Here is a 24,108-nt window from a genome sequence, read left to right as displayed (position 1 = left end):
TGGTTCCTTTAGAAGGTCACATCTACCTCCTGATCTGATTAGACCTTTCCATGATAGACACTGGTCAATCTGCCCAGGCCAGCTTTTTGCTGAATTTGAGAGTCCATTAGTAAACTCTCTCAGGAAGATCCCCATGGGCTCATTCTCTCTCTTTTGAAAACTTTGTTTTTGTTTTTAGATTTATTTATCTATTTTGAGAGAAAGGGAGGGAGAATCCCAAGCGGACTCCATGCTGAACACGGAGCCCAGTGAGGGGCTCGAGCTCACAACTGTGAGATCATGAGCTGAATCAAAACCAAGAATTGGACACTCAACCAACTGCATCACCCAGGGGTCCCTGTTTTTGTGTGTGTGTGTGTGTGTGTGTGTGTGTGTGTTTTGTTTTAAGATTGTGTTTTTTTAAAGTAATTGGTACCCCCAAGGTGGGGCTCACTCACAACCCCAAGATCAAGAGTCACACGCTCAACTGACTGAGCCGACCAGGCGTGCCCTCCACGCCTCCTCCTCCACTAGCAGCGCGAGGGCCATGCTATCTGGAGCCCACTAACTTAAACGCCCATACCCAGAGAGCGAGACAGGGTAACCGGCAGCTTCCGTGCACGCCGCACCCCAGTCACTCATTACGTGCTGTGAAAGGAAGGTCTTTGTTCTCCAATTTTAAATATGAAAACTGAACATGATCCAGTAGCTTGCAGTCCAAGCTGTGAGAAGAGTCGTCAGCTGGGCTGTGTGAAGAAGGCTTGAATGTGCTGTGCTGCTGCTTGTCCCACGACTGGCTCCAGTTCTCGGACGGAAGCATTACTTAGCTGTTGGATACTTGGGAACTTCTGAAGCAGAAGGGGGGCTTTAACTTTTCCAACTCCTGGGATCTGTTGCACAGTTCGAAGGAGGGATAGCTCAGGGATCTGACCCCGTTTCTTACTGAGGAAAGGGTTCTTACTGGGCTCTTTGGTTTGTTCTTGAACCTAAACCAATAGTAAAGGGAAAGCACGTGAGCGCCCCTTAGAGGACTGGCAGTTCTCTTAAAAATTTACAGAAATTTAGTTTTGCTTTTTCCATTTGGTCCAGCTTGACTTACCCACTACAATGTTTTCAATATACCATGAATATAATTTTTTTACATGTTTTTTTAAAAGATTTATTTATTTATTTATTTATTTAGATAGAGAGAGAGAGAGGAGATCACAAGTAGGCAGAAAGACAGAGGCGGGGGGCGGGGAGAGAGGGGAGCAGGCTCCCGGCTGAGCAGAGAGCCCCACATGGGGCTGGATCCCAGGACCCTGAGATCATGACCCGAGCCGAAGGCACAGGCTTAACCCACTGAGCCACCCAGGCGCCCCCCCATGAATATAATTTTTCACACAACAGCAAAATTATTGAAAGAGGAACCATATGAGTACACAAAGAACTAAGAGAAACTCTGATTAAAACTTTGATTTTCAGAATGCTTAGGCAATGCAAACAATACTCAGGAATTCAAACATGTTCCTGTGGCCCACTAAAAAATGATTCAGTTGTATGGGATTAAATTTTTTTTAAAGATTTTATTTTTTTTTTTTTGAGAGTGAGACAGAGTGACCACGCACGTGTGCACAAGTAGCAGAGAGGGGCAGAGGGAGAAGCAGACTCCCCGCTGAGCAGGGAGCCTGATGCAGGACTTGATCCCAGGACCTTGGGATCATGACCTGAGCGGAAGGCAGATGCTTAACTGACTGAGCCACCCAGGCACCCAGTGTGGGATTAAATTAAAACTAAACTGGACCTGCTTGGTACAGGACCTGGAGAGAGCTTGCCTGTAAAAGGAGAAACCCAGTTTTCAGTTAGTGGTGCATACAGGAAGGCAGTCGATAGCATGACATCAGGAGAAGTTAGGACCAGACAAGCAAGGCATAAGGTTGAGAAGGGAGAGAGTGACCTATGAACAACACGGGGTGGTTCTCAATCCTAGCTACACATCAAAAGGGAAATTTAAAATCCACAGTACAACACAAATTAATGCTTAAGGCCCTACCCTGACATTCTGATTTTTAATTGGCCTGAGGTAAGGCTCATGTATCGTTATTCTTAAAAGTTCCTCAGGAAATTCTCAAGCACAATCAAGATGAATAGTAAGTGAAGACTGATTGGAGAATCAGGTTTTTTGTTTTCTAAAAAAGGATCATCTGTGGGGCACCTGGGTGGCTCAGCTGGTTGTCTGCCTTCGGCTCAGGTCATGATCTCAGGGTCCTGGGATAGAGCCCCAAATTGGGCTCCCTGCTCAGCCTTGAGGCTGTTTCTCTCTCTCTCTCTCTCTCTCTCTCTCTGCCCCTCTGCCCACTTGTGCACTCTCTCATACATGAATAAGTACATAACTAAATAAAGGATCATCTGCTTAGGACTGCAGCTGACCACAGGTAAGTGAGGACTACTGTAGACAGGACTGATGGATTGCACCCACAGCAAGGGCAACAGCTGGAGTGATAGATCCAGAAAGCTCAGGTAAGAGTCTGTAAAGCAGAGCTCCTGCAGAGGAGTAGGAATCAGTACTTACCAACTGGGTGATAAGGCAGGACGCTTCCATTGGGCTGGCCACTGGAAGCAACACCATCCCAAGGTCCAGCGCGGTAAACTTCTGTATGGCCGAGAAGTATTGTTCACTCATCTGCGTTTTCTCAACTATTACAATCCCTTGAAGATTACTGGACTTTAAAAGGAAGGAAGAAACCGAAACAGTAAACCATTTTGTAACAAAACTACCTCCAGTGTAAGAAAGCTCTCCGTCCAAGAGTGCTTCGAAAGGTCAATGGTTGTATATAAATTATTCCAAAGGATGGAGGAGGGGGCGGATGGAAGTCAATTTTACGTTTCGGTGTCTGCAATTCAGTACTTACATTTCTAACCCGAACAAGCCTCTTCCTGTAGCCATTTCCTGCCACCAAATCAGCTTCGGTGACATAAAGAATGCAAGATCTGCTTGACAAGTAAAAATCTACCGGTGCCAGGCCATCCTCAAACACGATTTTAATTTTCCCTTAGAACACAGACAAGAAAAAGGAGTTCCGTGAGGACGGTAAGTAGCACGTTTTGAAAAAGCTTAGGAGAGAACTTATGCACAGGCAGCCCACCAACCTTGCATCCCCTGCGCGAGCTGCGACCCGCGCCACTTCTCGTTGGCCACAACATGCCCAAAAGGCACGTGCATGGGGCCTGTGCCCTCAGGAGGGTTCCTGGCCATCGGCGGCCTCGACCTAATATGGAAAACAGAAGACGGCATTCGAGCAGGCTCTCCCGCACACGGCCCCACGCCCCCCTCGCAGCCGGGGCCCCTCCGGCAGGAGCCCGCTTCCAAGGTCTTTAAAAGACCAAATTATTTGCCAAAGTCTAAGACCCAGGAGATTCCCGTCCTGGTAGCCCCGTGCCTCATTTTCATCACCTGCTGGCTCCTGGCACCCCGCTCTCGGTCTGCGCAACGGCTGCTAGCGCCCTCAGCCAGGAGACCCTCAGCTTTCGCCCGAGGCGCGCCACTTCCGATTTCCCTCCAGGGCGCTGGCCAATTTTTCATCCTGCCCGCCCTCCACCTCCCACGGCGCCGGATAGGCTATGGTGTTAGAGATCGACACCTGATCTGGCCAATAAGAGGACGGACCACGCACTGTTTCCGCCCCCGGAAAATTTGAATGCGAACAGTTGGTTGCCAAGAGCTACGGGGCGGAGTAACCTTGGCTCTGACTGGCGAAGAGAAAGGAGAGCCAATGGAAGACGAGGTTGTTGCGAAGTGCATTGCGTAGAAAAAGCGTCTCGGGCTTAGCCAGCGGGAGGAGCTCAGGTTCCACAGAGCGGTCCTTGCTTCTTAAGAAATCTGCGCGTCGGTCCAGCCCTGGTCCGGCCACTTCCCGCACCAAGGATGCTCCAGGGCTTTCGCAGCGGCCGCAAGAGTCAGTTTGTAAGTAGATCCCGGGGGCCAGGAGTTAAACGGGAATGGGTTGGGATTTGGCCTGCGATTGAGGCCAGGTAGCCGCGCAAAATGACGTTGTTTCCCACTCGAGAGGCCCTGATTTTTTGTGTTCTAAAGCATCCTCTATCCCAGGGTGGGGCTCGGTCAGACGGAGGCGCCCTGTCTCCCCTGCCGCGTTTCCGCAGGTGTCGGGGAGCAGTCCTGCCGGCACAATCCTGCTCCACCGCTGAGTATGCCCCCGTGGGAAGTCGTTCTGGAGTCCTCCCTCCGCTACCCACCGCGTAACCCCATCAGCCAAGTTCCATAGATTCTTCCCGCCACCTATAACCTGCAGCTGTTCCCGCCTCCACCCTGGCTTCCAGCATCTTCCTGGCATCTCTCTGGCTGCTGCTGCAGCTCCTCGCTGTTTGTCTGCTTCCAGTCTTGCCCTGGGCCCGTCTTCCACGTGGAAGCCGGGGGGGATTCTAATAAAACGGACATCTGTCCGTGCTGCTGCGCTCCTTAAAACCCAGTGCCTCCAACTCTCTCTCTCACTCTCTCCCCCGCCCCCCCCCAACCCCAGCCATTTCTTCTATTCGTTCAGGCCTTTGCTGTTCCTTCTGCCTGGAATGCTGCTCTCCAAACCTTACCACGGCCACTGTGTCACTGTAGGCGCCTACTCCCAATTTCATGCCTTTCACTGCCTGAGGAGCCTTTTCAGGGGTCAGTTTCTGAGGGTTTTCCTCACTGAGACACAGATTCTCCTTAGTCACGTATAAAAACTCTTAAATGGGAACAATCACCACTCTTCCCTCCAGCGCATTCTTCTAGGCTCTCCTCAGAGGAATACTTGTTATTTCTAGAACATTGCCACCGGTGTCTTGCTTCTTTCGTTGTTCATGCTATTCCTTCTTCCTAGAATGCTTTTCCATCTCATTTCCCACATGTGAGAGCCGTGGCCATCTTTGATGACCGAGTCTAAATGCCTCTGATTTTTCTTCAGCGGGACATTAGAGGTCCCCTTGCTGGCCGCCAGACCCGGAGGAGCTCTTCCTTCCCTCTGCCATCCCAGCACCAAATTTGTCTTTCCCTTTCCCTTGGCACTTTCTATAATTCGTGTTACATGATAAGTACTTGGGTGTTTTTCCCTCCGTACTCTTATTACCTTGTCGATGAAGACAAATGTTCTTCATTGCAATCTAGGTGTTTTGCCTTTAGTAGGTGTGAATATTGACTAGTACTTAGAGAGTGAAGGTTGGGCTATACTCAGAAACTTCTGAATGACTGCCAGGTGCCTAAAACCAGATTCTCTGATTTTCGTTGTGTGTAGGAGCTAGTTTTTGCTATTCTGCATCTTTGAGGTAAACTGTCCAAAATCTTTATTACATGGTGTAGACTAATGGGGGGAAGTGCTTGAGTTCCAGGGTTGATAAAGACAAGAACATTGCCTGCTCTCCATTCTGCAGGTGGGGCAGCAAGTGAGAGCGTAGGGTTATTGGAGGTCATGCTGTGAGGCTGGAGGTCCTAGAGGGTGACTCTGGGGGATGGTCAGGTCCCTCTGAGTAGGAAGGACAAGAGGTTCCCCACAATGGCCAGCTGCAGTGGTGTTCCCTGGGTGAGCATCCTTGCTTGGCCATATGGGAATTGGGTTTGGCAGGGGGAGGACTAGGTTCCTGGTGGGGTTAGATCCCTGGGTGGCCAGTACGGGTGTCCCCTTTCAGGCCCCAGGCGGGGTGTCAACAGGACCCAGGTAATCCCATACACCAGTGACACTGCTGGGTTTCATTTGTGCAGAAACACATCATCCATGGCTTTCTACCTGCAGCCAGCATCGCACCAAAGCCAGCTGTGCCACGCACACCTCCTCCCCGCAGCCCCAACCCTTCTCCAGAGAGACCAAGGTGAGTCTCAGGTGGACAGCCATTAGATTCACATCCTTTGAAATGTTTATCTTGGTTCCATAATGAAGCACTTAATATGGTTTCTCTGTGGGATAATGATCTGTCCCTTTCAGGTGTCTGGAGTTTGTTTCATAATTGTAGTGTTCCAGATTAAAGCATTAAAGCCCACGTATATAGGTTCATAGTATGTTGAAAGGAATTTGAATTATGCACAGAATTTTCTTTTGAAATACAAGTCTGCCTTTTAAAAGCGCTGATTTGGGGGCACCTGGATGGCTCAGTGAGTTGAGCCTCTGCCTTGGGCTCAGGTCATGATCTCAGGGTCCTGGGATCGAGCCCCACATTGGCCTCTCTGCTCAGCAGGGAGCCTGCTGCTCTGCCTACTTGTGATCTCTCTCTCGCTCTGTGTCAAATAAATAAATAAAATCTTAAAAAAGATTTTGGGGAAAGAAGGAAAAGGATGTTCACTCCTCAGAGCCTGGGATTCCCCCATCTTCCGGTGCTCCCAGCATCAGAGAACTGACTTTCTTTTATACCTAACATCCCTGCCTGTGCCTTCTAAGGGCTTAGACACAGGAGAATTTTAGACTATTTTTTATCCATAAAAAACCATGGATACATGGCTTGACACTTACCATTGAATTGACAGAACTAATTTCGTGCAAGCGTGGTACCTTTGTTTTAGTGTTCTTTGAAATTAGAATATGGTATGCCTCCTGAGAAAAAAAACACTTTGAAATATTTTTAGTGTTTGTTTTTTCCTTAAGTACCATGTTGCTAACAAGAAGAGCTGTTTATTAGTGTTTACCCCGAGCCAAGGACTGTTGTAAGTCCTTCAGAAGCATTATTTCATTCCATCCTCTCAACGAACCTCTCAGAGAGGTCTTATTGGGCTCTCTAGCTCGGGTTCAAGTGCCTGCACTGGTGCAAAGTGTTACCACTGGCAAGTGATGGCCCCAGTACACCTGTGGGTCTGTCTCCCCAGCTCTTCAGTGTCTGTGTGACCAACCCTGACACTGTGTCATTAGGGCTTCCGTGTTTCTGTGGCAGCAGTGATGGCGAGAGACGGTTAGCTTTACCTTCCATCCTCGAGCAGAAAAACCAACACATTTATCTCATGGCAAGCATGTTGTAGGTCGATTAGAAAACCTTTGTTGTCTCCTCTACTGTACAAAAATATCTTCCTGGGGGCGCCTGGGTGGCTCAGTGGGTTAAGCCGCTGCCTTCGGCTCGGGTCGTGATCCCAGGGTCCTGGGATCGAGTCCCGCATCGCGCTCCCTGCTCAGCAGGGAGTCTGCTTCCCTCTCTCTCTGCCTGCTTCTCTGTCTACTTGTGATCTCTCTCTGTCAAATAAATAAATAAAATCTTTAAAAAAAATATATCTTCCTGGATTATAATGTTTATAAACCAAAAATAATCCACAAGGCTTTGGCAAATGTGGCCTATTTCCACATTTTTTTTAATTTATAGGAACTGGCGTTCAAATTACACTAAGATGTTACCACGCTTCATGTGAAGTGTAATAGTGTAAGAATCCTACAGCCATTGACTTCCATCTCCTCCTTCCCATCCTTCATGTTACTGTTGCCCCTTCTAATTCCATACATTATAAATCCCACAGTGTATTACTACTATTTTTGCCTTAAGCAGTCTTTTTATGTTTCTTTTTTTTTTTTAATTTTTATTTTTTATAAACCTATATTTTTATCCCCAGGGGTACAGGTCTGTGAATCGCCAGGTTTTCACACTTCACAGCACTCACCATAGCACATACCCTCCCCAGTGTCCATAACCCCACCCCCCTTCTCCCAACCCCTCTCCCCGCAGCAACACTCCGTTTGTTTTGTGAGATTAAGAGTCACTTATGGTTCATCTCCCTCCCAATCCCATCTTGTTTCATTTATTCTTCTCCTACCCCCTTAACCCCCCATGTTGCATCTCCACTTCCTCATATCAGGGAGATCATATGATAGTTGTCTTTCTTCTATTGACTTATTTCGCTAAGCATGATACCCTCTAGTTCCAACCACGTTGTCGCAAATGGCAAGATTTCATTTCTTTTGATGGCTGCATAGTATTCCATTGTGTATATATACCACATCTTCTTTATCCACTCATCTGTTGATGGTCATCTAGGTTCTTTCCATAGTTTGGCTATTGTAGACATTGCTGCTATAAACATTCGGGTGCACGTGCCCCTTCAGATCACTACGTTTGTATCTTTAGAGTAAATACCCAGTAGTGCAATTGCTGGGTCATAGGGTAGTTCTATTTTCAACATTTTGAGGAACCTCCATGCTGTTTTCCAGAGTGGTTGTACCAGCTTGCATTCTCACCAACAGTGTAGGAGGGTTCCCCTTTCTCTGCATCCTCGCCAGCATCTGTCATTTCCTGACTTGTTAATTTTAGCCATTCTGACTGGTGTGAGGTGATATCTCATTGTGGTTTTGATTTGTATTTCCCTGATGTCGAGTGATATGGAGCACTTTTTCATGTGTCTGTTGGCCATCTGGATGTCTTCTTTGCAGAAATGTCTGTTCATGTCTTCTGCCCATTTCTTGATTGGATTATTTGTTCGTTGGATGTTGAATTTGCTAAGTTCTTTATAGATTTTGGACACTAGCTCTTTATCTGATATGTCGTTTGCAAATATCTTCCCCCATTCTGTCAGTTGTCTTTTGGTTTTGTTAGCTGTTTCCTTTGCTGTGCAAAAGCTTTTGATCTTGATAAAATCCCAATAGTTCATTTTTGCCCTTGCTTCCCTTGCCTTTGGTGATGTTCCTAGGAAGGTGTTGCTGCGGCTGAGGTGGAAGAGGTTGCTGCCTGTGTTCTCCTCAAGGATTTTGATGGATTCCTTTCTCACATTGAGGTCCTTCATCCATTTTGAGTCTATTTTCATGTGTGGTGTAAGGAAATGGTCCAATTTCATTTTTCTGCATGTGGCTGTCCAGTTTTCCCAACACCATTTATTGAAGAGGCTGTCTTTTTTCCATTGGGCATTGTTTCCTGCTTTGTCGAAGATTAGTTGACCATAGACTTGAGGGTCTATTTCTGGGCTCTCTATTCTGTTCCATTGATCTATGTGTCTGTTTTTGTGCCAGTACCATGCTGTCTTGATGATGACAGCTTTGTAATAGAGCTTGAAGTCTGGAATTGTGATGCCACCAACTTTGGCTTTCTTGTTCAATATTCCTTTGGCTATTCGAGGTCGTTTCTGGTTCCATATAAATTTTAGGATTATTTGTTCCATTTCTTTGAAAAAAATGGATGGTATTTTGATAGGAATTGCATTAAATGTGTAGATTGCTTTGGGTAGCATAGACATTTTCACAATATTTATTCTTCCAATCCAGGAGCATGGAACATTTTTCCATTTCTTTGTGTCTTCCTCAATTTCTTTCAGGAGTACTTTATAGTTTTCTGAGTATAGATTCTTAGCCTCTTCGGTTAGGTTTATTCCTAGGTATCTTATAGTTTTGGGTGCAATTGTAAATGGGATTGACTCCTTAATTTCTCTTTCTTCTGTCTTGTTGTTGGTGTAGAGAAATGCAACTGATTTCTGTGCATTGATTTTATATCCTGACACTTTACTGAATTCCTGTACAAGTTCTAGCAGTTTTGGAGTGGAGTCTTTTGGGTTTTCCACATATAGTATCATATCATCTGCGAAGAGTGATAGTTTGACTTCTTCTTTGCCGATTTGGATGCCTTTAGTTTCCTTCTGTTGTCTGATTGCTGAGGCTAGGACTTCTAGTACTATGTTGAATAGCAGTGGTGATAACGGACATCCCTGCCGTGTTCCTGACCTTAGCGGAAAAGCTTTCAGTTTTTCTCCATTGAGAATGATATTTGCGGTGGGTTTCTCATAGATGGCTTTGATAATATTGAGGTATGTGCCCTCTATCCCTACACTTTGAAGAGTTTTGATCAGGAAGGGATGCTGTACTTTGTCAAATGCTTTTTCAGCATCTATGGAGAGTATCATATGGTTCTTGTTCTTTCTTTTATTAATGTGTTGTATCACACTGATTGATTTGCGGATGTTGAACCAACCTTGCAGCCCTGGAATAAATCCCACTTGGTCGTGGTGAATAATCCTTTTAATGTACTGTTGAATCCTATTGGCTAGTATTTTGGTGAGAATTTTTGCATCTGTGTTCATCAGGGATATTGGTCTGTAGTTCTCTTTTTTGATGGGATCCTTGTCTGGTTTTGGGATCAAGGTGATGCTGGCCTCATAAAATGAGTTTGGAAGTTTTCCTTCCGTTTCTATTTTTTGGAACAGTTTCAGGAGAATAGGAATTAGTTCTTCTTTAATGTTTGGTAGAATTCCCCTGGGAAGCCATCTGGCCCTGGGCTTTTGTTTGGAGATTTTTGATGACTGTTTCAATCTCCTTACGGGTTATGGGTCTGTTTAGGTTTTCTATTTCTCCGTGGTTCAGTTGTGGTAGTTTATATGTCTCTAGGAATGCATCCATTTCTTCCAGATTGTCAAATTTGTTGGCGTAGAGTTGCTCATAGTATGTTCTTATAATTGTCTGTATTTCTTTGATGTTGGTTGTGATCTCTCCTCTTTCATTCATGATTTTATTTATTTGGGTCCTTTCTCTTTTCTTTTTGATAAGTCTGGCCAGGGGTTTATCAATCTTATTAATTCTTTCAAAGAACCAGCTCCTAGTTTCGTTGATTTGTTCTGTTGTTTTTTTTTTGTTTCTATTTCATTGATTTCTGCTCTGATCTTTATGATTTCTCTTCTCCTGCTGGGTTTAGGGTTTCTTTCTTGTTCTTTCTCCAGCTCCTTTAGGTGTAGGGTTAGGTTGTGTACCTGAGACCTTTCTTGTTTCTTGAGAAAGGCTTGTACCGCTATATATGTTCCTCTCAGGACTGCCTTTGTTGTGTCCCACAGATTTTGAACCATTGTGTTTTCATTATCATTTGTTTCCATGAATTTTTTCAATTCTTCTTTAATTTCCTGGTTGACCTATTCATTCTTTAGAAGGATGCTGTTTAGTCTCCATGTATTTGGGTTCTTTCCAAATTTCCTCTTGCGATTGAGTTCTAGCTTCAGAGCATTGTGGTCTGAAAATATGCAGGGAATGATCCCAATCTTTTGATACCGGTTGAGACCTGATTTAGGACTGAGGATGTGATCTATTCTGGAGAATGTTCCATGTGCACTAGAGAAGAATATGTATTCTGTTGCTTTGGGATGAAATGTTCTGAATATATCTGTGATGTCCATCTGGTCCAGTGTGTCATTTAAGGCCTTTATTTCCTTGTTGATCTTTAGCTTGGATGATCTGTCCATTTCAGTGAGGGGAGTGTTAAAGTCCCCTACTATTATTGTATTATTGTTGATGTGTTTCTTTGATTTTGTTATTAATTGGTTTATATAGTTGGCTGCTCCCACGTTAGGGGCATAGATACTTAAAATTGTTAGATCTTCTTGACAGATCCTTTGAGTATGATATAGTGTCCTTCCTCATCTCTTATTATAGTCTTTGGCTTAAAATCTAATTGATCTGATATACGGATTGCCACCCCTGCTTTCTTCTGATGTCCATTAGCATGGTATATTGTTTTCTACCCCCTCACTTTAAATCTGGAGGTGTCTTCGGGTTTAAAATGTTTCTTGTAGGCAACATATAGATGGGTTTTGTTTTTTTATCCATTCTGATACCCTGTGTCTTTTGATTGGGGCATTTAGCCCATTAACATTCAGGGTAACTATTGAGAGATACGAATTTAGTGCCATTGTATTGTCTGTAAGTTGACTGTTACTGTATATTGTCTCTGTTCCTTTCTGATCTACTACTTTTAGGCTCTCTCTTTGCTTAGCGGACCCCTTTCAATATTTCCTGTAGAGCTGGTTTGGTGTTTGCAAATTCTTTCAGTTTTTGTTTGTTCTGGAAGCTTTTAATCTCTCCTTCTATTTTCAATGATAGCCTAGCTGGATATAGTATTCTTGGCTGCATGTTTTTCTTGTTTAGTGCTCTCAATATATCATGCCAGTTCTTTCTGGCCTGCCAGGTCTCTATGGATAAGTCTGCTGCCAATCTAATATTTTTACCATTGTATGTTACAGACTTCTTTTCCCGGGCTGCTTTCAGGATTTTCTCTTTGTCGCTAAGACTTGTAAATTTTACTATTAGGTGATGGGGTGTGGACCTATTCTTACTGATTTTGAGGGGGGTTCTCTGCACCTCCTGGATTTTGATGCTTGTTCCCTTTGCCATATTGGGGAAATGCTCTCCAATAATTCTCTCCAATATACCTTCTGCTCCCCTCTCTCTTTCTTCTTCTTCTGGAATCCCAATTATTCTAATGTTGTTTCGTCTTATGGTGTCACTTACCTCTCGAATTCTGCCCTTGTGGTCCAGTAGCTGTTTGTCCCTCTTTTGCTCAGCTTCTTTATTCTCTGTCATTTGGTCTTCTATATCGGTAATTCTTTCTTCTGCCTCATTTATCCTAGCAGTAAGAGCCTCCATTTTTGATTGCACCTCATTAATAGTTTTTTTGATTTCAACTTGGTTAGATTTTAGTTCTTTTATTTCTCTAGAAAGGGCTTTTATATCTCCCGAGAGGGTTTCTCTAATATCTTCCATGCCTTTCTCGAGCCTGGCTAGAACCTTGAGAATTGTCATTCTGAACTCTAGATCTGACATATTACCAATGTCTGTATTGATTAGGTCCCTAGCCTTCGGTACTGCCTCTTGTTCTTTTTTTTTGTGGTGAATTTTTCCGCCTTGTCATTTTGTCCAGATAAGAGTATATGAAGGAGCAAGTAAAATACTAAAAGGGTGGCAAAGACCCCAGGAAAATATGCTTTAACCAAATCAGAAGAGATCCCAAATCGTGAGGTGGGAGAAAAAGGATAAAAAGAGGTTCAGAAAGGAAAAAAAAAAAAAGATAATTAAAAAGAGAAAATGAATAATGAAAAAATATAAAAAAGAAAAAATATATATATATATTAGATAAACTAGTTAAAAAACGTTAAAAAAAAGAAAAGGGTAAAAGTTAAAAAAAGTTTTAGCAGAGGAAGAGAGAAAAAAAAGTTGAAAAAGAAAAAAAAATTAAATTAACTGTAAGACTAAAGAATCATGGGGAGAAAGCCATGAGTTCCGTGCTTTGCTTTCTCCTCCTCTGGAATTCCGCTGCTCTCCTTGGTATTGAAACTGCACTCCTTGGTAGGTGAACTTGGTCCTGGCTGGATTTCTTGTTGATCTTCTGGGGGAGGGGCCTGTTGTAGTGATTCTCAAGTGTCTTTGCCCCAGGTGGAATTGCACTGCCCTTACCAGGGGCCGGGCTGAGTAATCCGCTCGGGTTTGCTTTCGGGAGCTTTTGTTCCCTGAGCGCTTTCCGTAGAGTTCCAGAGGACGGGAATGAAGATGGCGGCTGCCCAGTCTCCGGCCCAGAGGAGCCGGGGACCTCGGGGCCCCACTCCTCAGTGCGCCCTCAGAGAACAGCGCCCACCTACTCCCGTCTCCCTGGCCTCGGGCAGCACTCCGAGCTCACCGAACCTGGGACCGGTTCAAGGTAACCCTGAGCTGTGAGCTCACTCCTCGGCTCTGTCTCTGTAGCCGGCTTCCCGGTTCTAATACCTGTAAGCTCTGCGACACTCAGACACCCCCGATCCTTCTGTGACCCTGCGGGACCTGAGGCCACGCTGACCCCGCGTGGGCTTCACCCTGGTTTAGCCTCTAGAGCGATGTCCCTCAGCGGAACAGACTTTTAAAAGTCCTGATTTTGTGCTCTGTTGCTCCACCGCTTGCCGGGAGCCGGCCCCTCCCCCCGTGGTCTATCTTCCCGTCGCTTTGGATTCACTTCTCCGCCCAGTCCTACCTTTCAGAAAATGGTCGATTTTCTGTTTCTAGAATTGCTGTTCTTCTCTTCCATCTCCTGTTGGATTTGTAGGTGTTTGCAATCTTTAGATAAGCTATCTAGTTGATCTCCCACTACCTGAAGTAGTCTCAGCTGCTACTTCTCCGCCATCTTGACTCCTCCCCCTCTTTTTATATTTCTTAAACCAATTTTATTGAGGTATAATGGACTTAAACTACATATTTGAAATGCATCATGTTACGACATATATTTACACCCATTAAACCATCACTATAATCAAGATAATAAACATATCCATTATCCCCCAGGTTTCCTTGTGGCCCCCTTTGTAATTTCCACCTCCTGTCCTTCTCTCCCCCTTCCCATTCCTCTGCCCAGTCCACCCTCGCCCCCATCTCCCCGCCACCACTGAGCCGCTTTCTGTCACATTAGATTAGTCTGCATTTCCTAGAATTCTATACAAGTGGGATTACACAAAATTATGCCGGCTTCTCTGATTTAGCGTAATTATTTTGAGATGCATCCATAATGTAGTGAAAATCAGTAATTCATTCTTTTTACTGCTGAGTAGTGTTCCATCAGATGAATAATGAATATGTCACAGTTTGTTTCTCCATTTACCTGTGGGTGGATATTCGAGTTGTTTTCAGGTTTTAATATTTTAAAACTAAAGCTGCCATGAAGATTTGTGTACAAATCTTTGTTTCCTACACATGCTTTCGTTTTTCTTGGATAGATACCTAGGAGTAGAATAGGTGGGTTATAGACTCGGTGTATATTTGTTAAGTAACTGTCAAACTTTTTTCTGATGTTTTAATTTATGTTCTGACCAACACTGTGTGAGTTCCAGTTACATACTCACCAATACTTGATTTGGGCAGTAATGTGTGTGTGTGTGTGTGTGTGTGTGTGTGTGGGGTTTATAATTTAGTTGACATTAGTTCTAACTCATATTGCCTATTGATAGGATTTTGGAAGTGGTGACAGTGCATAGGTAACAATGTATAGAGCTTGTTTGGTGAATCTCCATCTTCCTTATGCTTTCTGGGTGACTGTATACTGATTTGGTGTGGCCCATTCCTTATTCCTTTGGCCCAGGAAGCTCTGTTGTACCTGGAGTCCATGAGCACATCTGAAATTCCCAAATCTTTCCTTGCAGATTTCTGGATGTCTCTACACAAGGGGGCTTACTTCTTGAAGCTCACTCCACAGATATGCTTATGAATGTAAATTTTGGACTTTCTAAATAGTATACTTTGTAGTATAATATAGTACAGTTTATATAGTATACTAAGTAGTATACTAGTAGTGTAGTAACATCTTATTGTGGTTTTATTTTGCATTTCTTTGATACCTAAGGTTGTTGAGCATCTTTTATGTTTATTTGCCATTTATCTATCTTCTTTGGTGAAGTGTTTATTCAAATCTTGTGCCCCCACTTTTGAAAACTGGGTTGTTTGTGTTCCTATTACGGTATTTTTTAAAAAAGGTTTTATTTATTTATTTGATAGATCACAAGTAGTCAGAGAGGCAGGCAGAGAGAGAGGGGGGGGAAGCAGGCCCCCCACTGAGCAGTGAGCCCGATGCGGGGCTCGATCCCAGGACCCTGGGATCATGACCGGAGCCAAAGGCAGAAGCTTTAACCCACTGAGCCACCCAGGCTCCCCCTATTACGGTATTTTTTTTTTTTTTAAAGATTTTATTTATTTGACAGACAGAGATCACAAGTAGGCAGAGAGGCAGGCAAAGAGAGGGGGAAGCGGGCTCCCTGCTGTGAGCAGAGAGCCCGATGCGGGGCTGGATCCCAGGACCCTGGGATCATGACCTGAGCTGAGGGCAGAGGCTTTAACCCACTGAGCCACCCAGGTGCCCCCTATTAACGGTATTTTGAGAAGAGTTCTTTATCTATTCTGGATACAAGTCCTTTGTCAAATCTGAGATTTGCAAATATTTTCTCCCTGTATGTGGCTTGTCTTTTCATTCTCTTAACAGTGTCTTCAAAGAGCAGAAGTTTTTAGTTTTTATGAAATTTATCATAACAATTTTTTTCTCTTACAGATTATGATTTCAGTATCATATATAAGAAATCTTTGCCTGACCCAAGGCCACAAAGATTATCTCCTATATTTTCTTCTAGAAGTTTTATAGTTTTGGGCTTTATATTGTGGTCTATGATGCAATTAGAGTTTATTTTTGAATATGATGTAGGAGGCACAGATTCAAGTTGATTTTTTTGCACATGGATATCTGGTTGTTCCAGGACCATTTGATGAAGAGGCTATTGTATTAGCTCCCTACTGTTGTGTAACAAATTACACCAAAACTTAGTGGCTTAAAGCATAAAACAGTCACATTTTTTATCCCATGTCTCATGATGCTCCTTTTTTAAAAAATTATTTGGGACGCCTGGGTGGCTCAGCAGGTTAAAACCTCTGCCTTTGGCTCAGGTCATGACCCCAGGGTCCTGGGATCGAGCCCCGCATCGGGCTCTCTGCTCACTAGAGGGCCTGCTTCCTCCTCTCTCTCTACCTGCCTCTCTGCCTACGTGTGATCTCTGTCAAATAAATAAATAAATAAAATCCTTTCTAAAAAAATTAAAAAATTATTTCCTCTTTGTGTTTCATTTTGGTTGTTTTTTCTTGTTTTGCCTTTAATTTCACTAGTCTTTTCTTCTTCAATGGGTGATTTGGTGCCTGTCCCATAGAGTGTAATTTTCAGATCTCAAGCTCAAGCCTTTTTTTCCCCCACAAGTCTTTTTTAATACTCTCCCATGTTTCTACTTAGCTTTTTGAACCTATGGAATACAGTTATAACTGCCTTTTTTTTTTTTTTTTTTAAGATTTCATTTATTTACTTGACAGAGCAGGAACATAAGCAGGGCGTTGGGAGAGGGAGAAGCAGGCTCCCTGCTTGGCATGGGTCTCTGTCACAACCCAAGCAGAAGGCAGACGCCCAACGACTGAGCCATCTAGGCACCCCAATAACTGTCTTAAAGTCCTTCTCTGCTAATTCTAACATATGCATTCAGTTTCGAGTGGGTTTCTGTTGATTCTCTCATCATTTTGGGTCGTGTTTTTCTGTCTCTTTGCATGCCTGGTTATCTTGGATTGCATACTAGATGCTGTTGTGTCTGTCACCTTACTGTATGCTAGATATTTTTGTATTTCTACCAATCTTCTAGAATTTTGTTCTGGGATGCATTTAAGTTTCTTGGAACCAACTTGATCTTTTAGGTCTTGTTTTTATGATTTGTTAGGTACATCTGAAATAGTGCTCAATCCTGGGCTAATTACTCCCCACTACTGAAGCAAGACTTTTCCAAGGACTGTACTCAATGTCCTGTAGATTATAATTTTTCCCATCTGTCTGGTGGGAACAGGCATTGTCCCCAACCGCGTGTAAGCACCTGGCAGCGATCCTCGAATCCTTGTTGGTAGTTCTTCCCCCAGCCTTGGATAGTTTCCTCACATTCGTGCACCGAGGAATGTTTTGCCAAACACTTGGGGCTATCTACAGATTTCCGGAGCTCTCTCTGTTCAGCTCTCTCCTTTCTAGCCCTCTGCCCTGCAAATTCTGTCCGCTGTGCTGTTCGTGGACACTCAGCTCTGTCTCCACAGCTCAGGAGGTCCACCGGACTACTGTGCCATGACCTGGAAATTCTCTGAGGCAGTAAGCGGACACAGTTGTAAATCTGTTGCTTTGTTTTGCTTTTTCAAGTGGGAGTGTAAATTTATTACTCTGTCTTTCCAGTATTAGAGTTTTGAATAATTTGCAAGTGTTTTTAAAAATGCCTTTTAAAATCTTTTATATCTTTTTTGGGGTGCACCAGGGTGGCATGGTCAATTAAGTATCCAGCTCTTGGTTTCAGCTCAGGTCCTGATCTCAGGGTCATGAGAGCCTGGCTCAGGCCCCACACTCAGCATGGAGTCTGCTCGAGATTCTCTCTCCTTCTGCCCCCCAACTTGTGCGTGCGCATGTTCTCTCTCTCTTGCTAAAATAAATAAATACATATCTTTAAAAAAATTATTTAAAAATAAAATTTTTAGTATTTTTTATATCTCCCATTTTTGCCCCCCATTCTGATCTTTTATTTTAAAAGGAAACTACTTAAAAAAAGAAAAAGGAAACTAGTTGAATAGAGACTGCTTAGATTAGAGACCTGGACCCATCTCCTTAATAGGGAATCTTGGACAAGTCATTTATATTTTAGGAAAAAATGGAGATGGCAGTAATATGCATCCATTCAGTTGGTGTGATAATGAAATGAGGCACATAACAGCCAGCAGGCTCGTAGTCAGTGGGGACACACTGCACATGGAGCAGAAGGTCACCCTTCAGTAATTCTCGTGACCTGTCATTCAGCCTTCAGCTTGTTGGTTTGTGTCTCACCTTCTCCCTGGCATGTGTTTGTCTAGATCTGCCCTGGCTGCAGTCATCCTAGCAACAACGCTGACCGGCCGGACTGTCGCCATTCCTCAGCCTCGCCAGAGATCCCTGTCTGAGAGTGACACGACCTGCGTCGAAAAGGACAGTTTCATTGAGCCCTATGCCACCACCTCCGAGCTGAGGCTTCGGTGAGGACCCTGTCGCTGGCTCTGCTGCGTCTCTGACGGACGTGCATGCGTGCTTGTGTGTGTGCTTGTGTGTGCTTATGCGTGCCTGTGACTGGAGGTAGTACTCAGGTTTTCATCACCAGGGCTCAAAGGGACACTGTCCTGGGACATTGATTGCTTTTGACTCCTCTCAGAATTCTCTCTTGGGGGGCTCTTGTGAGATTATGGCTCGGGAAAGCCCTGGGTGTTTTCCTGGCCCCATAGAGCTAGCAAGTTCAGGGCCGCCTTCAGCCCCTCACGGGACTGTCCCATGCCACCACCTTGATGCGAGAGCTGTCACCCACCACCTCTTGTGTGGCCCTCTCTGAACATTGCTGCTGATTTTTACCTTCTTTGGCACCTATATTACAACCTTTTCTCTTTCACATCATGTGCTCTGTTGCTTGAGCTGGGCGACTGCCGACGTTGGGCTGGGCGGTCAGCAAGGTTTCCTCGTAGGAAGAGAGCACTGGCAGCAGAGCTGAGGAAGGTATAGGGAGTGCCTGGGAACGCCTCAGGGGCTTGGGGGAAATGGTCAGTGTGGGGCTCGGATGAGCTTTCAGGACAGAAGAGGGAGCATGACACAAGGACAGATGTGGGCAGCTGAAGGAAGATGTTTGTGGCAGGGGCTGGGGCACTTGGGTGAGGTGGGCAGTCATTCAAGATGGCCTGGAGGAGTGGGCAGGGGCCAGCCTGGTGATGCCTTTGGTGGCCTGTTCTGAGGTTTGGTCCTCCCCACCCCCTCCCGCTAGCTTTAAGGGCTTATGGGGTAGGGTTGGGGGAATACATGACCAGATTAGCCTTTTATCTGTCATGTTTATTCAATTTTGTTTTTTGAGGGTTTTTTTTTTTTTTTTTGCATACCTTTTTATGCAGTAAGATCTGTCAGTCTTTGTAGTTTCTGACATTATTGTGAAATTCTAGAAAGGCCTTCCCTATTCTTTTTTTTTTAATTTTTTAATTAACATATAATGTATTATTAGCCCCAGAGGTACAGGTCTGTGAATCGCCAGGTTGGCCTTCCCTATTCTGTGAATGCTCACTTATTTCCTTCTAGGACATGTTAATATTTTTGGTTTTCACATTTTAATCTTGACTTCATTCTGAGATGTTTGAATATAGCCTGTTTTCCTCATAAGAATTTCACTTTAGCTGGATTAGAATTTAAAGATGAGGAAATGATCTTAAACTTCACTAGAAAGAATGAGCAGATAAGACCATCAGAGGAAATCCAGAAAGAAAGAGTTTTGACTTGGGAGAGCAGCCACATCATACTTAAAATGCGTAGCTGAAGTAGTGTAAACAGTAGGGCTGGCTATATAGAGAGGTGCGTGTGGATGCCCTGAGGGAAACTGGGGTTTGCATGCCGGATGATGGTTTCATAAAGACCACTTCACAGAGCAAAGAGGAAGGAAGGGATTTGACAGTAGTAGAAAAAAAATCTGCTTCCAGCCTTGCCTAGTTCAAATACCAAACAAATTACTATTTAAATGAAAGGAATTTGTTCCTTTTATTTATGAAATGAAATTTATGTGTATGTTTATATTTATGTGTATGAACATACTCATAAATAAGAGCAGGAAATCCTATAGTCAGTGTTACCAAACCTCTGAAGTAGATGCCTGCAGTGCCCTTCTAAGCTAAGAATTTAGAAGGTAAAAAAGTGTTTTTTAATTATCTGTATTTAAAAAAGAAATTTACATAGCCATAATTGAATTAATAGAATAGGAAAAATACTTATAGTAAATACAAAGTTTTGTTTTTGTAGATAAATATAGATTAATTATAGATTAAATTTGAATTGAAATAGACCTATTAGAAGCAAAGTAGATCAGTAGACAAAGGGCATGAACAGACAGTTCACCACACAATTATTGCACACAAACAAATGGAAATATATTGTTTTGGTAAGAAATGCAAGATTTGGGGCGCCTGGGTGGCTCAGTGGGTTAAGCCTCTGCCTTCAGCTCAGGTCATGATCTCAGGGTCCTGGGATCGAGCCCCACATGGGGCTCTCTGCTCAGCCGGGAGCCTGCTTCCCCCCGCCCTCTCTCTGCCTGCCTCTCTGCCTACTTGTGATCTCTCTCTCTCTCTCTGTGTCAAATAAATAAATTTTAAAAATTTAATAAAAAAAAGAAATGCAAGATTTATACATGAGATTTAAATTCTTTTGCCAAGTTTTAGAAAATTGTTACTAATGGAGTCACTATTGTAGCTGATTGGTGAAATGATTTTGTGTAGTATGCCTGTAGACCCCCAAAAGAGTCATATCATTTAACTCAGCAGTTTACAGTTATCTGGTTCATAAGATGGATCCTAAATATGGAAGAGATTATTTGCATGTAGATGTTCATTACAGAGCGATTTGTAACAATAATAATGGGGGGAACTTAAGTACAGGAAGTAGCTGACTAAACTGGTATATCTATTTGGGTCTTACCTTTAACATTTCGACTTTAAATATGTGTTACCAATGAGACAAACTGTATATGTAGGCAGTGATAGGAACTAGAAAAGCCTACGTTAAGAAGCTTGTGTTACAATGAAGAAAGAAATGCTGAGTGTACAAGGAGATGGGATTGTGGGTGACTTAATCCTTTAGCTTCTGTATGTTTTGTAAGGTGGTTGTAATCATTTTATGGTGGGGACTTGGAGGTGGGTCCATATACTGATGAAGTGTTCGGGGGTTTGCTTGTTTGTTTATTTTTCTCCCCACCTTTTAATGTAGACCAAATTGGCAGAATGAGACCGGAAGAAGATCTTCTTTGCCATCCTTTGAAACGCTGGGCTCCAGGGAGGAGGAGGAGGACACGGATGCACAGCTGTCGTCTGGCTGCGACGAGCCGGAGGATGTCAGTGCTCCCAAAGCAGAGGGAAGTCTCAGTGCTGCCATTTATGCCGTGCCCCACAGAAACCAGGTGTGGCTCACATTCCAGAACGTCTTTTGCACCCTGTTAGCTTACTGTAAAATTGTGTAGAGTGCACCAGTAAGGATTTTCTTTTTTCTCTCCTGCCTTTAATGGCTTTTGTCTGGAGGCTGATTTTCTGAACATAGTCAGTCTCACGTTTTTTTATCTGGTTAGGCAACAGATTTCAGACTCTTTCCTTTATTGTTCAAAGATAGGGCCTTCAGAGACAAAGGTAAACATCCTCACATTCTCAGTGTAGATTTCCAGCCAATGCTAAGTAAACCCACTCTTTCCTCTGGCCCCCAAGGCTACTCTTTTCCTGTCACTTTTCCAGTGTCAACATGCATGTTGCAACCTTTCTTCAAATGCATGCCCGACAAGAGGAATGTTGTCATTCATCTCAGTAGTAGCTGACACTCTTTGAGCGCTTACCATACGGGAGTCTCTGTTGCAAGCTCTTCCACGCAGTTAGCCCCCACTGCCTCAGTGAGGTAGGTTGCATTTACGGCCCTGTCATGAGGGAGGAACCGTGGTACAGAGAGGCTGATGGAGCCCATTCTTCCACTGCTGCCCGAGCTGCTCTGGTTTCAATTCCGTGCTCCCAGGGTTTGGGAAACTAGATAACGCTGTTTCTTTAATGGCAAAAGACAGCACCCTAATTTCTTTTTCTTTTCTCTCTCTCAGTGTCACTATAACACGTGTTACAGTGACTATATATACAGACTTGCAGCATCAAATGATATTCAGATTGTATTTCTATTGAGTACCCCCTACTATATGGAATCAAACATTCAGTGGTCCTGGGGAGCTTAGTTTGAGGAGTCCTTCTGTGAGTGTTTCATGAACTAACCATCCATCACTTTGTAACACATGCAGACTATAGCAAGCAGAGTGAGGTTTCTCTACAACAGGGAGGCTGGAGCAGGTAGATGGCGGCCGAGCCCAGAGCAGGTTCTGCCGCGGGCCCAGGGGAAGTCCCTCTGCCCCTCAGTCTGCGTACTTTCTGGCCAGTATTTTACACTGAGTTTACAGACAGAGCTGTTTATCACTCAACTATTTTGGAAGTAAAGCTTGCTACCCCATTTCCCGTAGAAGAAAGAGAGTCTAGTGACAGAAACAACGTCCTTTGTCATTAGCAGAATACATATTTTGTTTTGTAGACACGTCTGTCATGGTGGCTTCAGGACCCATGTGCAGTTGGGAAATTTTGTTTTAGTTTAAAATGTGAAAAGTAGAGCAAGACAGCTAACAATATCGTTGAGGTTCTGGAGGGACCATCTAATGCTGGTGTTGGCCCGTGCAGGGGTGGGGGTGAGCTGGTACTACCACTTCGGAAAACTGTCTGACATTTCAGTTTCTATTAAAGTTGAACATCTATATTTTCTATAACCCAGCAAGAAAACACACGGAAAAAAGTAGAAAGTAATATAACACATTGGTATTCTCATTCTCCAGAATGAGCAAGTATTGACAACTTATCTTTTCTTGTTTCAGATTCTTTAAAAGGAAATTATAGTTAGGGTTGAAATCTTTGTCTCCCATCCTGGAAGACCATTTGGTCTTGGATTTGGAATACATTTTAGAAGTCTGTGTTTTTATTCTCCTACTACAAATAAGTGTCAGCAAACAGAGTACAATTTTTTTTTTTAATTGTAAATAGGTCATCATAGTGATCCAGTCATCTGCCTCTTGGCTTTTTTCACTTAGCAGTGAAGTCTTGAGATAAATTCACATTAACTTTTTTATCTGCACCCCTACTGACGAACATTTGGATTATTTCCTCGCACATTTGGTCCACGCACTTATGTGTGCTGGATCATGCCAGATGTTGCCAGATTGTTCTCCAAAGCGGCTTTTGTCCTTTTGCCTTCCCACTAGCAGCGTATGCATGCCAGTCACCCCATTTCTGTTCATCCCAGCCAAAAGGAATGCCATCCCTATGCAACCCAGGACCCAGAGGTGGACTTCTAGGAACTGATTGCATTTGGAAGGGCTTATCGAGTCTGTACCTTGTCCTGGCCACTGCAGATGGCATGAATGAAAGGGTGCTTTAAGCTGGAAAGGGATTTCAATTTCCCATAGCCTTACCATCAGGTTTTTGGGGGTAGGGGTGGTGAAAAGGTTATGGGGTGATGCAAGAGGTGGAGGAAGGCACATTAACATTTTCTGAGCCTTTAATATAGGCTAAGCAGCTTATATGTACCATCTCATTTACTGCATACCCTCAGGGTTAAGTGTGTGAAGAAACAGGGTAAGTGACTTGGCCAAGGTTGTTACCCATCCAGCCATCAGGGGCAGAGGCAGGATTCAGACCAGGGCTGCCAAGTTTCTCTGTTTAGAATTAAAATTTGCATTCATTGTCCTTTTACCTGTTGAGACTATTTCTTAGACATAAAGCTTTCTTTGAAACTGGCCAAATAGTCTCAAATTGATAAGATTAAAGTATATACCTTTGGGGGAAATGGGTGTGTGGAGCCAGTGAAAATGCTATTTATTCGCTCAGTGGCACCAGCTCTGAAGGAGATAGTGCCTGAGGGGTACATTTAAGGTCAAAAAGTAAACTTGCCTTCTCTGTATTTACTATAGACATTCTTTAATCTGAGGTAAATAATTTATAATTCTTTCCTTATGAGTCATTCCTACTTCCTTTAAAGTAAACAATTTTTAAAACTAGAAAGATAAGGAAACAGAGCGACCCAAATGAGGCGATTTGGATTTAAATCTATACCTCATGCCTCTCTCTGTGTTTCAGGGTAGTTGGGCAAACATCTGCATGTGAAGTGTGCACCTGCTCAGAAATGGCCTAACATGGAAAGGAAGTGTTGTTTTCAGCAGTTTTCTTATTGGTGCCACCCCAAAAGTAAGGCTGGAGGGGAAGTGGTGGGCATGAATTTGTGTCCAGTTCCCATGAAGCTAGTGTCCAGCGGACAGAACAGTGCCATGGGCATTCA

At 43.7% G+C, this 24,108-nt stretch overlaps 2 protein-coding genes across 5 annotated transcripts in view; one reads left to right on the top strand and one right to left on the bottom strand.

Annotated features, from left to right (window-relative positions):
* Positions 1 to 435: 435 nt before the first annotated feature.
* FAAP24 (FA core complex associated protein 24) lies at positions 436 to 3,451 on the bottom strand. 2 transcript variants are annotated; one of them, XM_032842011.1, is made up of 5 exons: positions 3,413 to 3,451; positions 3,109 to 3,227; positions 2,871 to 3,010; positions 2,531 to 2,683; positions 436 to 965 (listed from the first exon to the last, which is right to left on the bottom strand). In XM_032842011.1, the coding sequence occupies exons 2-5, from the start codon at positions 3,212 to 3,214 to the stop codon at positions 717 to 719; spliced, it is 648 nt and encodes a 215-aa protein (XP_032697902.1). In that variant the 5' UTR covers positions 3,215 to 3,227; positions 3,413 to 3,451; the 3' UTR covers positions 436 to 716. The 2 variants fall into 2 exon arrangements, with proteins under 2 accessions (XP_032697902.1, XP_032697901.1); XM_032842010.1 differs by having other exon boundaries at positions 3,399 to 3,424.
* Positions 3,452 to 3,883: 432 nt separating this feature from the next.
* Positions 3,884 to 24,108, top strand: part of CEP89 (centrosomal protein 89) — a 71,653-nt gene continuing 51,428 nt past the window's right edge. For all 3 annotated transcript variants that reach the window (XM_032841820.1, XM_032841819.1, XM_032841821.1), the window contains exons 1-4: positions 3,884 to 3,922; positions 5,708 to 5,814; positions 18,072 to 18,230; positions 20,977 to 21,166. In XM_032841820.1, the coding sequence (XP_032697711.1) occupies positions 3,884 to 3,922; positions 5,708 to 5,814; positions 18,072 to 18,230; positions 20,977 to 21,166 (495 nt within the window). The remainder of the gene's footprint in view (positions 3,923 to 5,707; positions 5,815 to 18,071; positions 18,231 to 20,976; positions 21,167 to 24,108) is intronic.

The sequence above is a fragment of the Lontra canadensis genome, unplaced genomic scaffold, assembly GCF_010015895.1.
Source record: "Lontra canadensis isolate GAN:19392208 unplaced genomic scaffold, GSC_riverotter_1.0 scaffold125, whole genome shotgun sequence".
In the NCBI taxonomy this organism is placed as follows: domain Eukaryota; kingdom Metazoa; phylum Chordata; class Mammalia; order Carnivora; family Mustelidae; genus Lontra; species Lontra canadensis.
Note: the sequence above shows the minus strand (reverse complement) of the source record. Positions and strands in the feature narration are given on the sequence as shown.

What these genes read in the sequence shown, in the direction of transcription:
- FAAP24 (XM_032842010.1), bottom strand. An exon ending in GGCTTGTTCGGGTTAGAAAT is followed by an intron (nt 2,684 to 2,870) that starts GTAAGTACTGAA and finishes TTCCTTTTAAAG; the next exon opens with TCCAGTAATCTTCAAGGGAT. An exon ending in CCTGCCTTATCACCCAGTTG is followed by an intron (nt 966 to 2,530) that starts GTAAGTACTGAT and finishes CTATTGGTTTAG; the next exon opens with GTTCAAGAACAAACCAAAGA.